We start from the raw sequence: 13849 nt of genomic DNA, 5'->3' as shown, positions 1-13849 counted from the left end.
ATGGATGTCAGGTCTACCATTATAGTCTCCCCAATTATTTGAGCTTAAGTTTAGAGCGTGTCCAAAAGAGAGCCTTGAAAATTATATACCGTTATGATAATCATTATAGAGAAGTGCTTCAGATGGCAGAGCTGAAAACCCTAAGGGATCGGAGAGAAGACCTTTGCTTGAAATTCTTTAACAACATCGTCTCCAATCCCTTGGATTGTTTGTACCACTTACTGCCTTTCGATAACCGAGATCAACTTATGGAGTTACGACGACGCAGACCATTTAGAGTTTCCTTTAAAACAAATCGGTTCAGAGATACTTTCATTCCAGCAAGCGCAAGACATTTTAACTAACATTTATTACAATTGTATATGTAAATTAGTTCCCTTTTAGGTTTGATTTTATTGTATAGTTCTATTACATAATTTGTACACCTTTGCAATTCAGCTTCCAGCTGCTATTAAGGTATTCTTCTCAATAAACGTCTATCTATCTATCTAAATAGGCGAAAAAAGCTCTCGATAACATCCCATTTACAACATTTACAAGAAGTTCTACACAACACTAGAACTCACCTTTCCCGCCATGTCTGACGCCATGTTGAAATAGTTCCGATCCATCATCACGTCTTTGCGTAATCCAATCAGAAATGGACTTCTGATTTGAACAATGATCCGCGCCTTTTCAAAACGAATACGGCTATCAGGTTCAATATTCAAATAATCAATCCATTATTGCATTCTTGAAACGGTTAGCGGGTTCCATGTTCAAATATTCAATTCGTTATTGGGCTCCTGAAACGATTAGCGAGTTCAATATTCTCATAATCAAATCATTAATGTAATCCTGAGGGGTACGCTTCACTTAGTTTGACTGTAAATAAGGCCCAGCATGTTTCATCACAGGTGATCGCCTTGCGGCGTTTCCTCTCTCAAGAAACATTACAACAGAACATGCACGTGTATGGAGCCCATGGTATAACAGATCAGCGAATGGTAATGGTAGATGCCTGAAATTTCGGTACATGATTCTTGGAGCAGGAAAAAACAACTTACGGCTTTACCAAATAACAGGGAACATCTCAAAGGAAAGTACAATTTGGCAAGGAGACTCATCAGGGGACGACTCTTGGCAGTATGGACAAGTGTCAGTGACTGGGGTCACAGAACACCAAGTAAGGTTATTTTAATGTTATCGAAATAACCACAAAATGATTAATGGTAAACATAAACTGTGAATAAAATTGAATATTTATGGCCATATTTGTTCATTTTATCTTCTTGAATGACAAAATGAATTCGCATGAAGAAGAAAATGGGCATCTAATAATTTTACTAGGTGTAACGTAGCCGTAAGTAATTTTTTGTCATAGGAAACAAACGAACAAACAAAAAGCTTGTGGCTAGAACTTTTGCTACGGCTGGTCACAATTTGCCTTCAATTTTCACTAGGAAATTTTGAAACGAAGGATAAAGAGACTTCCTGTCCGTGTAATTTTCGTACACGTGCACAGCTTTATTACTCTATCGTGTTTTTCACTACGAGAGTGACAACTACGTCAGCTAAAGTAGCTCTGGAATACAATTACACTTTCGAGTTCATTTCAACTTTCACCTACTGAAGAAAATTTAGTGCACTCTCGCTTTCTTTTGTTACAGCTGATTTTTGAAGGAAATATGGAAGACCGAACAGGGTTTATTTCCATTGGAGCACTTTACTTCACTGATGGTTATTGTTCCCCAGAGCCAGAAGCGGCTGCAAGAAGAGGTGAAGTCCACAAAATATATGCATCATTTACCAAGCGTGAGGTCGAGATGGCTGGATATTGGCTGAGTTCATTTCTGGGGCTTTTCTGGAATGAGACAAAGTCGACGTCCAGAAAAGCGCAAAGAAAGATTGAGGCTAATATCCAGCCATTTTGACCTAACAAGCTTGGTCAATCAAGGATTTTTGTATACCCAAAATATATATGATAAATCTTTCTTCTTCTCTGACAACTGCATCTTCTGACGCCAACTCTTTAGAAAACAAGAAACACGATTGTACTACAACGTTACCGCACTAAACCTTTTATAAAATAATTCATCTCCAGCTTGCAGGGAGCTCTCTACGGACAAAAGTGGTTATATCGTGTCACCATACTACCCCGGATATTACGCAAACGACAGTTGGTGTGAATGGCGCATCACCGCTCCGATTGGTCTCGTAATCAGACTTGAATTTCTTTACTTTCACCTGGAAGCAACAGAACCTCAATGTTTAAATGATTATGTCGAAGTATTTGACGGCAACTCGACATATTCTACTTCGCTTGGCAGATTTTGTGGTCATACGTATCCTGCAATGCTGGAATCTTCGTTTAATAATTTGCTTGTCGTGTTTAAATCTGATAACAAAGGGGTGCGGACGGGTTTCAAAGTTTACTACGAAATGAGGAAAGGTAAAAAGCCCTTTTGCTCACGAAATACATCGTCCTAAGGAACTTATTTTAACAAAATAAGTATTGTTCAAGACCTCTGGAGGCAATTCTAAGTGCAAAGAAAAATTGAAGCAGAGCTCAATTGCGGAAACGTTGACCCCCTAAGAGTATAATTCATGATCCATGAATGATCCAATGGCTTGCATCTTGCAGATGCATAATCAGTGCTCCACTTTTCTCGCTATTCATGAAAAACCTTTGTTATGATATCCCTTTTCTCCCAAGAAAGCCTGGATACCTTCCATTTTTCACCAATTGCTCAAAGGGTAGTGGGGTCTCATCGTTCATTGCAAACGCTTTTTTAAGATTCAACGTTTTTTATCGATTGCAAACAGGGTACCGAAATTTTCTCAAATATATAAAGACAATTTGCAAATATCAAGTAAGTTTCATATCCTTGAGCAAGAATATGTAACCGTTCCATTAACCTCAAAACTCTGTTCTGTTACTCCCTCAATCTAACCTTTTCATCGTCCGGTATGTGAATAACAAACTTTATACTTTTGAAACGCCGTTAACCTGTCAACTGAAAGAAAAAGACTGATTTATCAATTCTTAACGTTTGGGATTTATCAAAAATTGTCTGGATTTAATTTTTGAGGTGAAACAGAGACGTTCTGACATTCAGATTCATTTGCGAGGTTTGTCCCGATGTGAAATATGATTGTTGCTCTTTTGTGTCTCATGTGAAAAATTCATGTTTTTGTCTAATATTACTCACTATCACGAGATAACGAAATAAAAAGCGCCACAAGAATGTAGGATCCTCATGTAGTTCCAACCTCAAATCTGCGTGATCGGTCAACGTGCTGACATTCAAGACATAACAGCAACGAAACGACATGCGGAAAGTCCAATATCTTAATTTTTTGTAAGCACTGCAAAGCTATGGTAATCCTTCCGATCTGCTTTTCAGATGAGAGGGATAAATGTTGGATGAAGCCAGGTAATAGCCTCTTCCTTATTTTTCGACCTCAGCCTCACTCATCCGCGAACCATTTTTAACTAGGAAATTATTTTAGAGTGTTAATTGGTCCGTTCACGCACGAATGAGCATTTCTTTAACAGGGCAGACTCACTGAATTTGAAATGTAGGTACTTATTCTCTAAGAAAGAGGATGTCTAGGAACTCTCAAGTTATATCGAGTAAAAGAAGGAAAAAATAAAATCGGCAAATGGAAAAGGTCTCGGTGAATAGCTTATTTGGTTCCAAACTGTGTGGCTCATAATTTATTTGAATTCGCTTTTTTATGACTCTGGTACCGTGAAGGGAACTTTTAATTTTAGATTGCAACGACTAGAAAAACTTAGCAGTGTTGGTGACATATAAAACTTAATGTACTTTCTTTGCGTAGATTGTCCATTGGGTTGTGCATGTTACATGGTTAAAGGACCACCGCCGCACTACGTGTTGGAAGGGGCAGAATACATGGAAAGTATACCACGGAACATACCTGGCCTTACTACAGTCCTGTAAGTCAAACGATTGATTTAGTTGTTTTTCACTTTTCCTTTAACATACGAAGCTGATATTTCTTAGCTTAACTTAAAAAGAAAGCCGCGAACAATCGAGTAGAAGATACCCTCATTTGCTGACTCGATCCGTTGATCACAGCCCGCATTGATCATTTCCTCTTCTCCGGATAACAAATCTTCAAAGTCTCGCCCTTAGTCGCATTCAAAATCGCCTTTGGAACGCCTGTTCGGTAGAATTTAATTTATTTGAAATTTATTTCAAATAAATTTCAGTTTTTTCTAGGGCCATTGAAGCAAAGAAATTGTCCCCAAAGTTGGTCGAACGAATGTTGTGACTATTCAAAAGGAATGCAAGCGTAATGACACAATCATGAAGCCTTGCTGTTTAGCTCGATCTACATGTAGCCAGTGGCCACCCGCGTTATGTCCCATACAAAAAGGCCGTCTGCACTTTCTTTCATCATCATCATCATCAATTTGAAGCACCTGTTCTTGACTGGCTAGTAAAGCTATATTTTCTTCGTGTGACCTAATCGGCGAAAAAATCGAATGAAGGAAGTGTTGAATGGTTCTAAAAGAAACTTGTGAAATGTTGAAATTTTCTCTTCCCATTAACGCCACCCGCGTTATGTCCCATACAAAAAGGCCGTCTGCACTTTCTTTCATCATCATCATCATCAATTTGAAGCACCTGTTCTTGACTGGCTAGTAAAGCTATATTTTCTTCGTGTGACCTAATCGGCGACAAAATCGAATGAAGGAAGTGTTGAATGGTTCTAAAAGAAACTTGTGAAATGTTGAAATTTTCTCTTCCCATTAGTCTCTTAACAGGGAAATTAGCATCTCCCTTGCGTCAATTGGTGACGGTCTTGGCACTTGTCCAACTTTCTTGGTTGACTAGCCCCTTTTACTTTTAGTTTCTTCTTATTGTTCGTTTTATCTCGTTTAAAATCCTATGAAAGGTGGAGGGGGCCAAACTTCTCCGCGATTTTTGTTAATGTTTCGCCTTAATACTTTTGTGCAATTCGCACAAGTGCACAGGCTTGTTCAGAGATTTTCCCTTGAAAAACCATGTTACCAAAAGTTTCTTGAGCCTAAAAACTCGACTGCAACGTCGCAAGATAACTACAGGATCGATACGAAATAGAGTGTACTGAGTGCTGTCCACATTAAAGCTCAATCAGTCGAAAGTAAAGTAGATAAAACGATATTAAGACATACTTCGCTTTAAATTTCATTTAAAGAAATTTCTGATAGGGTCATTAAGACAATGGACGACAAAATTGTCGACAGATTGATCTTTTAAACCCCATATTACTTCAGTTTTGTTTCTTTTTCCTTCGTTGAATTAACCTATTTCGCCCCCTTCTCCCCAAAACAGTGTTGTAGAGTGATTCCATGAACTTTTAACCAACATTGAATGGGGAGGGGAATCTGTCAATGATTAAGAGTGCGTTAGAAACAGGAATAAGGTCCAACTCTTCCCACGTTCCTTTAAATTGTGATGATGGCGTCTTACTAACTGATGTCTATCTACACCTCGCCAGAAAAAGGACAGCTAATTAGTGAGGGTATAAAAGGACGCTTTTTGCAACGATTAGATCACCCCTGATGAAGGCAATAGAGAAGTGGCGAAACGTTGGGTCTGTGGATATTAACTTCTCCGTTAAATCATTCAATAAAACTTTAAACCAGAGAAGCATCAAATCATGTCTGATCGTCCACCTGGTTGCTTTGTGAACTTAAATATAGGACTTTTATTCTTCACATAAATAAAACTCTTTAAACTTGTCGTGTCAACAAGTGGACTTGCAGTGTTCGTGTTAATATATAGAGAGATATCAATAGGCTATCACCGACAATCTTACAACACATTTTAAGATTTCCAATGCTAGGATGAAATGCACCCAAACTAAAGGTTCGTGGACACGCTACAGAGTCAGTAGGAGCAGTCATGGATTCGAAGGAGAATGAGAATATATCTTGTAGAATGACTAGCTCCCGCAATCCCGCTGTCGATAAATAGAAAAACCGCCGAGTTGATGGATATAAATAATGTGATCTCCTCACACGGTAAGCATTTTGGACAAAGTAGAGCACCAAAGAAAAGTTGCAAGCAGAGCGTAATAAATTTTGGAGCAAAATTACAAATGCTAAATTGTAAAGAATCTAATGCAAGAGGCCATATAGAAGTATTCAGCTGTGACGCCTTTTTCTTCTAATTGCTGTTTTCTTAACCAACTTTTGTGTTTTTTTTTTCCATTGGCTTGAAATATTCCTATGAACCTTTCCAATGCTTTGCTTTTGGAATTGTTGTGGAATTTCACATGTGGGCGGACTTCCTCGAGTGCTCTAGTGAGGATTCCATGACGAATTTTCATTTCTTACCTGTTAGTTTTTTAGGGTTTTCTTGAACGTATTTTTTCCCGAATGACACCCGCGAAGGCGGTAAGTAACCTTAAGCGAACAGATGGTGATTCATTATTTGATTGATTGATATCTTAATGTTGACAGCTCCTTTGTGGTTACAGCCCCTTCCCGACGACCACACATTCATCAACTTCGAGGAAGGGAAGTTTTTGCTTCAGTATCTGTGTAGATAAAAAAAAAAGAAAGTAAAGTCTCTCTTTTGGTAGAAAATGGTGTAATGGCTGATAAAAAATTGAAATATGCCAGCGTAATGGCATAAAGTTACTTGCACAATTTTGAGATTAATGGAGAGTACAAGAAAACATACAAGAATTATCGAATCACCGAACTTTCCTGTTTTATATACCAGAATTACTTGGAATATAAAGAGGTTATGAATCGAAGTAGTCTTTTTTATTTTTTCCAAAAGTCCATTCTTTTTTTCTGAGCGAGGATACTGCACTTCTGGAAGACAAGTAGATTGTCTTTGAAGTGCTAGAAGTAGAAAGATGGAGATTTTAGATTCCGTGCTTCGGAGCTTGAGATGAAATGGAAAGAAAAGAACGAATTAAGATAATCTTCAAATTTGAAAACCCATTTTTCTTGGAAACGAAACTCGACCTCATTCATTCCTTTTTTACTTCGTTTCCGAGACACTCAGGGTTTTTTTGTAGGAGGTATAGGATTTTATTCATGTTAAAGCTGTTATTACATGACATTATCTTCAGCAGCTAAGGACGTGTTACAGAAGGTATAAAGATACATTAGGAATTCAGGCGACTATAAAGCTTTCACATTTACATGTAATGAAGATAAGGTGGAAGGATGTTACAATAAATCTTTACAGTATGCTTTCTATACTTTTTTGACCAAGTTAATGATAAATGTCTGTTATCGTTGTCGTGCATCATATTGGTTGTACTATTGATGATTTAGGATTGGACAGGTGAACGGGAATCATGAAAGTTTAATTTTGATTGAAACGGAGAGTGGGCGAGAATTCCACGTTACATTGAATTGAGATATCACATATGTTAGGTTAGTCCATTAAGACGCTTTGAGACGACGAGAGAAAAATCCCTCTTTTTCAGAGTCGCTCATTTACTTTGATATTTGATATATTTTTCCTGCCAAAACAGTTCAATTATAAGATGGACATGAAACAACCATCCGTTTATTAAAAATCTACCAGTATTTTATTGGAAATTGACTCTTAAAAGTTACGTGAAATGCGATAATTGTCCTGGAAAATTAAAAGCTTTTCGCTTTCCTTCACTCAGTTGTTTTCTTTAAAAGCCAAACTGCCAAGTATTCCTTTACCTGTCTTAAATAAATGGCTTAAGGCTGATAGTTTCTAAAGAAACTGTTTGGGGCTGCGTCAGTGGGGGTAACGAAATAATTTGGATATATCAACAAAGTTGAAATGGTAAATTGGCCACCGTAACGATTACAAAAGCTGACGTTTCGAGCGTTAGCCCTTCGCCGGAGCATTTTATTACAAACCTTGGTCACTTTTTGTGGCGCTTTATATAGCTTCACCGTCCATGATACGTAAAGCCTCTGTTTTTAAACGGGGGCATCTGTGATGCCTGTGATATGGAAATGATTTTTAATTGTCTGGTAAATGTAACTCATTTAACAAGAAAGATTTTTCACTTTGCCTTATTTTAAATGTGAGCAGGTTTGTAAGAACTCGCGGATGGTCCATTTGTCTTCATCAACGGGATTATTATTCCCGCGTATTTTATGGCAAACCTTGGTCACTCTATCAGGCACTTTGTTTAGCTCCACCGTCGTTTTCAATAAAATGGTGGAGAAAAACCGCACTTATTTCTAAGTGCTACGGATAATTGGTTGTCGCGTGTTTCAATAAAACTTTTAAAACGCCAAATAACAGTTTTTGATCACGCTATAGTTCTCTCAGTAGATGATTGGACACGGATAGCTTGGAAAATTTCACTTTTAATTTCGAAAAAACTGGTCAATCTACAAAAACTAGCTAAACAAAAGTCGATGAAGGAACTACTAAAACTCGCATTTCTCCTAAAAATGAGAATAAAAATAAACAATTAAAATATTAAACTTAAAAGCCATTACTCCATGAAGTACAGCCAAATCACATGGTTTATTCCTAGAAACCTTGTCTCCCTAATATGCCTAGCTTTACGAACTTTACATCTTATGCCAAAGTTGCGGGAAAGACCTTGCGCCAGTCATTGCATCCTGTTTGTCGTAGAGGATCTTACGAATGAAGCATAGCAGTCTTTGTGGGAAGTGGGGAGGAAAAGGATAAGTAAGCAAGGCAAAAAGAGTTTTAAATGATGTATAAAGGGGGTTAAAAATGTTAATGTGAAAACAGTTTTGTTGCCGATAAGGGCTTTTTGTCACTCGTTTCCTATACGATAATGTTTTCCCTTTATATTTTTATCCACTTTCTTAATTGATTGATGGTCATTCAGTTCATGGCAGTACCTCATTCCGAGCCTTTGGATGCACGCTGAAGTTGACGTTTTCTAGGTTTACCTGTCAAGAAAACGTGTATTACATCTTCCCTTGACAACTTAAAATGTATGCTGATTAACAAGTGTCGTACAGCGCATTGAGTGCAAGACAATCTGCCTACATATTTTTCAGCGAAATTGCAAGATTGATCCAATTGATGCACCCTCACCTACGCGAAATTGGGATAAAGTTGACTTTACGAATATTCACTTTAGTCAAAAGAGAAAAAAACGATTTAACGAAACCCAACCTATCTCTTTTCTCTCCTGGTCGATAATCTACCTAGAATATAATTTACCTGATGATGCATGAATAACCTCCAATGAAGATTAGTGGCAGATGTCAATTAGCCATAATTGGTTTCCTCTGCTAACATTGTTAGCAAGATACAATGAATATATGAAGTTCATATATTTTGAACTGCGGTTGTAGATACGTATGATGCAAGATCCTCGCAGTAGAGAGCGCTATTTATGCAATAGCGAAAATCAGACCTGAAAAAAATCAGGCCTGCACGGGATTTGAACCACTGACCTCTGCTATACTAGTGCAGCACTCTAGCAATTGAGCTAACAAGCCAACTGGGAGCAGGCCGCTAAGTTGATTCGTAATAAACCCGTGATGATAAATCAGATACAATAAATATATGAAGTTCATATATTTTGAACTACGGTTGTAGATACGTATGATGCACGATCCTCGCAGTAGAGAGCGCTACTTATGCAATAGCGCAAATAAGACCTGAAAAAAAAAAAAAAAAAAAAAATCAGGCCTGTACGAAAATATATGAACTTCATATATTCATTGTATCTGATTTATCATCACGGGTTTATTACGAATCGACTTAACGGCCTGCTCCCAGTTGGCTTGTTAGCTCAATTGGTAGAGTGCTGCACTAGTACCGCACAGGTCAGTGATTCGAATCCCGTACAGGCCTGATTTTTTGCAGGGCTGATTTTCGCTATTGCATAAATAGCGCTCTCTACTGCGAGGATCGTGCATCATACGTATTAAACAACAACAAACATATGAAACATATGTGTGAACTGCGGTTATGAGACGTATATGAGCACGATCCTTCGCAGTAAAGCACTATTTGAGCAATAGTGAAAATCAGACCTGAAAAAAATTTCAGGCCTGTACGGGATTCGAACCACTGACCTCTGCGATACTAGTGCAGCGCTCTACCAATTGAGCTAACAAGCCAACTGGGAGCAGGCCATTAAATTAATTCGACATAAACCCGTAGATGATAAATCAAACAACAAAAAACATATGAAACATATGTGTGAACTGCGGTTATGAGACGTATATGAGCACGATCCTTCGCAGTAAAGCACTATTTGAGCAATAGTGAAAATCAGACCTGAAAAAAATTTCAGGCCTGTACGGGATTCGAACCACTGACCTCTGCGATTCTAGTGCAGCGCTCTACCAATTGAGCTAACAAGCCAACTGGGAGCAGGCCATTAAATTAATTCGACATAAACCCGTAGATGATAAATCAAACAACAACAAACATATGAAACATATGTCTGATTTTCACTATTGCTCAAATAGTGCTTTACTGCGAAGGATCGTGCTCATATACATCATACGTATTGTTAGCAAGGTCATAATGCGTTATGGCGTAGAGATGATTTGAGGGACAAATGAATTCCTGGGTAAACTTTTAAATGTCAAGCGTCATAAAGTAATTCCAGTCAGGTAAAACGTGAAGTGATTCGATAAGTATTTTTTTTTTTAGGAGGAGTGCTTTCAACGATTAAGTTGTTTTGTCAAATTTATTTGGGTAAAAGCAGCGATTGTCACCTTTCCAGCATTTGGTAAATTAATTGCGTTCAATCACGGCCGGACATAATTCATGGTAAAATAATTAAAAACTCCATCCCAGTTAAATAGTTCAGGGATTGGGCTTGCCGCACAATGTTTGGCAAATGAACAAAAAAGAAATTTTTGAGCACACATAGCGGAGCTACAGCGCTCTGTGCGCGTTAGTCAAGCTCTTTAAGAGAATATGGTAAACCCTGAAGCCGATAGTTTTTTTTACCTCCTCTGGTGCATGTGTACTTTATGCTCACACCCATTTGAAATGAATATGCGAATCATTTTTTTCAGGGTGAAGAATATCTTGTTGATTATTTTATTTTCCACTGACTTCCTTTAAAGCTTGTTGTTTATGTATATATTTATGTATTTATCTATTTGTGATATTTAGACAGGCTGGCTAAGTTCAGCTTAAAGCTGGTTTGAAGTGGGGGCTTGTATAAACAATACCAAGGCCGGACCGCTAGTTCCTTTCCTTAAACTCCTTTTGGTAAGATAGTTAGGAGGCATTTCCCCAGAGAATATTTGTACGAAAAGGGATCGCTCCTTCAGATGGTGAACATAAATTTTCTTTCCAACGTTCTCCATGACTATACCTACCCATTAAAACCATGAGTGTACTCAGGCGAAATTTATTTCTTAATCTCTTTCAGTTTATTTGCTGGAAGCAAAATCACACGCCTGACGAACGGAGACTTTTACTCTCTGTCATCTCTTACCTACATGTAAGTCAACAGAGTTTGCTTTGATCTTTGAAAGTTCCAACGGCTATCAAAAAGATTCATTTTCCATATGATAGGTATCACAGCACACTTAATCATGCCAAATATAAAAAACACAAAACCCCAATCGTACATAAAGGGATTTGAAGTATGCATCATTTGATTTGCCAATCATCAACTATCCCACTCTTTTATTTCAGAGATTTAGGCCACAACAAAATTTTTCAAGTGGAATCTGGAACATTTGAAGGTTTATCATCTCTAGAAACGTTGTAAGTTGCTTAGAAATAACCCTGTAAGTGTAATTCGTGGAATGTTTGACCGTAAAGTCCAGCAATGTAAGGCCACGTCAGCTCTCCGACCTTCATCCAAAATTGTGGCTGAGACTGAAGGTTAAACTCTGAAATGTATTAGTTAACTCTAAAAGTAAAATAAAACTATGGAGACCGAGAACCCATCACTTGCTAGTATCACGTGAGCTCTTGCGTCACTACCTGTTCGGTATAGTTGTTATCCAGCAAAACCCAAGGATAAAATAGTTGTAGTTGTTATCCAAGCAAAATCCGATGGAATTTTGCAATAGAATCATACAAGAAAACATATGAGACGAAAAATAATCATTTGTAACGTACTGGATGTGTTTTGCTCATTAACAAAGAGGAATGTGCTGCTAAAGACTTTGATATGTTTACCATAAGTTTTATGTCCGCTTGAATCATAATGTTTCGTTCACACGAGCTTGAATAACCTTTGCTTTCTTGCATTTTAACATAGGAGACTCAACAATAATTTCTTGAGGGACCTCCATGGTGACGTTTTTGGAGAAGTAACGGGGCTTCAATACTTGTGAGTTAATAACGTTAAATAGCTGAGACGCGAAGTAAGTCATATGAATGGAAAAAAATGATAAAAATTTTTTATAGATGACAAACTGCATGAATGTCATTTTTCGACAACTTTTCCGATCAGTTTACTTAAAAGATTATATAACAACACTTTTTCTAATGTTGATTCGCTCTTCGTGTGGGATACCCATAATACTGGTCTGTTCATCAAATACACCTTTGGTTAAAATATTCAAACGTTGGCTTCTTGCAGAAAGAGCGGTATACGATGAAAAATTTCAAAAATTTCTATTACTGTATTTTGCAGGGATCTTGGAGAAAACCTTTTTGCTCACCTTCAAGAAGGCGTTTTCGACAATTTGACAGACTTGCAAATCTTGTGAGTGGCGTGAAAGACGTTAGAATCAAAATGGATTCAAACTATTTTCATTTTTGTGAAAGTTGCTATTTGCTTTCTTTTCATTTTACTCTTAGAAGCCTGCGATCCAACAGTATCCGACAGGTCAAGAGAGACGTTTTTAAACACACAATACACTTAACTCATCTGTAAGTGTTTTCCAAGTTGTCTTGTCTATTGCCCTTCCGGTTGTACGTAGAATGAACATTGGTTATAAAAAAGAAAAGTTAGATTTAGCTGTTTCCGATTTTGATTGTTGCTCTTTGCTTTGCCAAAACAGAGATAAATGAATATTTGGTTATCTCACGTCCCTATACTTCTTTTCCTTTCTCCAGATATCTTAATCACAACCTGATAACTATGATTGAAGAAAAAGCATTTGCGTCTCTCTCACGACTGAAATACTTGTAAGTTTTGCTTTGTTACCTTACAGAATTGGTAATAGCAGCTCATACAATGATTACCAAATAGTACTTTCCTAAAAGAAATATTTTTTTTTTCCTCTATGGCGTTCAGACATTTGCACAATAATCGACTGAAACGACTTTCTAAAGGAGTGTTCATTGGCTTGGTATCACTCACAGCACTGTAAGTTTATCGTTTTTGTGGCTATGTTTAGGTAATACATATATGTGATGTATCTCAATCAGTTAAATCGCTTAAAATGAAGAGATTAGTCTTTAATTTTGTTCGGTGATCATGGACACGAGGGTCGTGCCTAAGCCAGTCATGAAATTGACGGTTTGATTCTCTCTGTCATAAGAGTAGGGTGTGGGGAGTAAGAATAGCGTTTGTAACCTTTGTTTAAATGTAAAACGGCTCTTTTTCGTTATTCGACAAGAAGAGTTTTACGTTTTCATCTTACAGAAAACATAGACACCCACGTAAGTAGTTTGTTAATCTTGGTCGATAAAGTGCTTCTTCCTTTCTCATTTATGACATGGCTCGATGATATCAAAAGTTTTAGAAAATGACTACGCCATGGATTTTCGAGAACGACAAAAGTGGCAGAATAGAGCTTATGTCATCTGCTCATAATTATATATTTTAGTATGTTACTGAAGTATGTAATACTTTCACAGTCGTCTTCACGAAAATGGCATTCTTGAAAGTGAAATTGCGACAGATATCTTCGAGGGTCTGGTGAAACTGAGGATTTTGTAAGTATGCTAAAGTGACCAGGTCCTTTGCACACGAGGCA

General features: G+C 37.5%; 1 protein-coding gene across 5 annotated transcripts in view; it reads left to right on the top strand.

Moving 5' to 3' along the window:
- LOC111347088 (uncharacterized) overlaps nt 1-13849 on the top strand; it is a 68197-nt gene that overhangs the window by 51368 nt on the left and 2980 nt on the right. For all 5 annotated transcript variants that reach the window (XM_088733206.1, XM_088733203.1, XM_088733205.1 and 2 more), the window contains exons 32-44: nt 897-1165; nt 1650-1758; nt 2084-2431; nt 3387-3416; nt 3826-3943; nt 11338-11409; nt 11607-11678; nt 12181-12252; nt 12559-12630; nt 12726-12797; nt 12984-13055; nt 13165-13236; nt 13731-13808. In XM_088733206.1, coding sequence (XP_088589332.1) covers nt 897-1165; nt 1650-1758; nt 2084-2431; nt 3387-3416; nt 3826-3943; nt 11338-11409; nt 11607-11678; nt 12181-12252; nt 12559-12630; nt 12726-12797; nt 12984-13055; nt 13165-13236; nt 13731-13808 — 1456 coding nt within the window. The remainder of the gene's footprint in view (nt 1-896; nt 1166-1649; nt 1759-2083; nt 2432-3386; nt 3417-3825; nt 3944-11337; nt 11410-11606; nt 11679-12180; nt 12253-12558; nt 12631-12725; nt 12798-12983; nt 13056-13164; nt 13237-13730; nt 13809-13849) is intronic.

This window comes from Stylophora pistillata, chromosome 9 (genome assembly GCF_964205215.1).
Source record: "Stylophora pistillata chromosome 9, jaStyPist1.2, whole genome shotgun sequence".
In the NCBI taxonomy this organism is placed as follows: domain Eukaryota; kingdom Metazoa; phylum Cnidaria; class Anthozoa; order Scleractinia; family Pocilloporidae; genus Stylophora; species Stylophora pistillata.
This window is presented reverse-complemented; position numbering and strand designations above follow the sequence as displayed.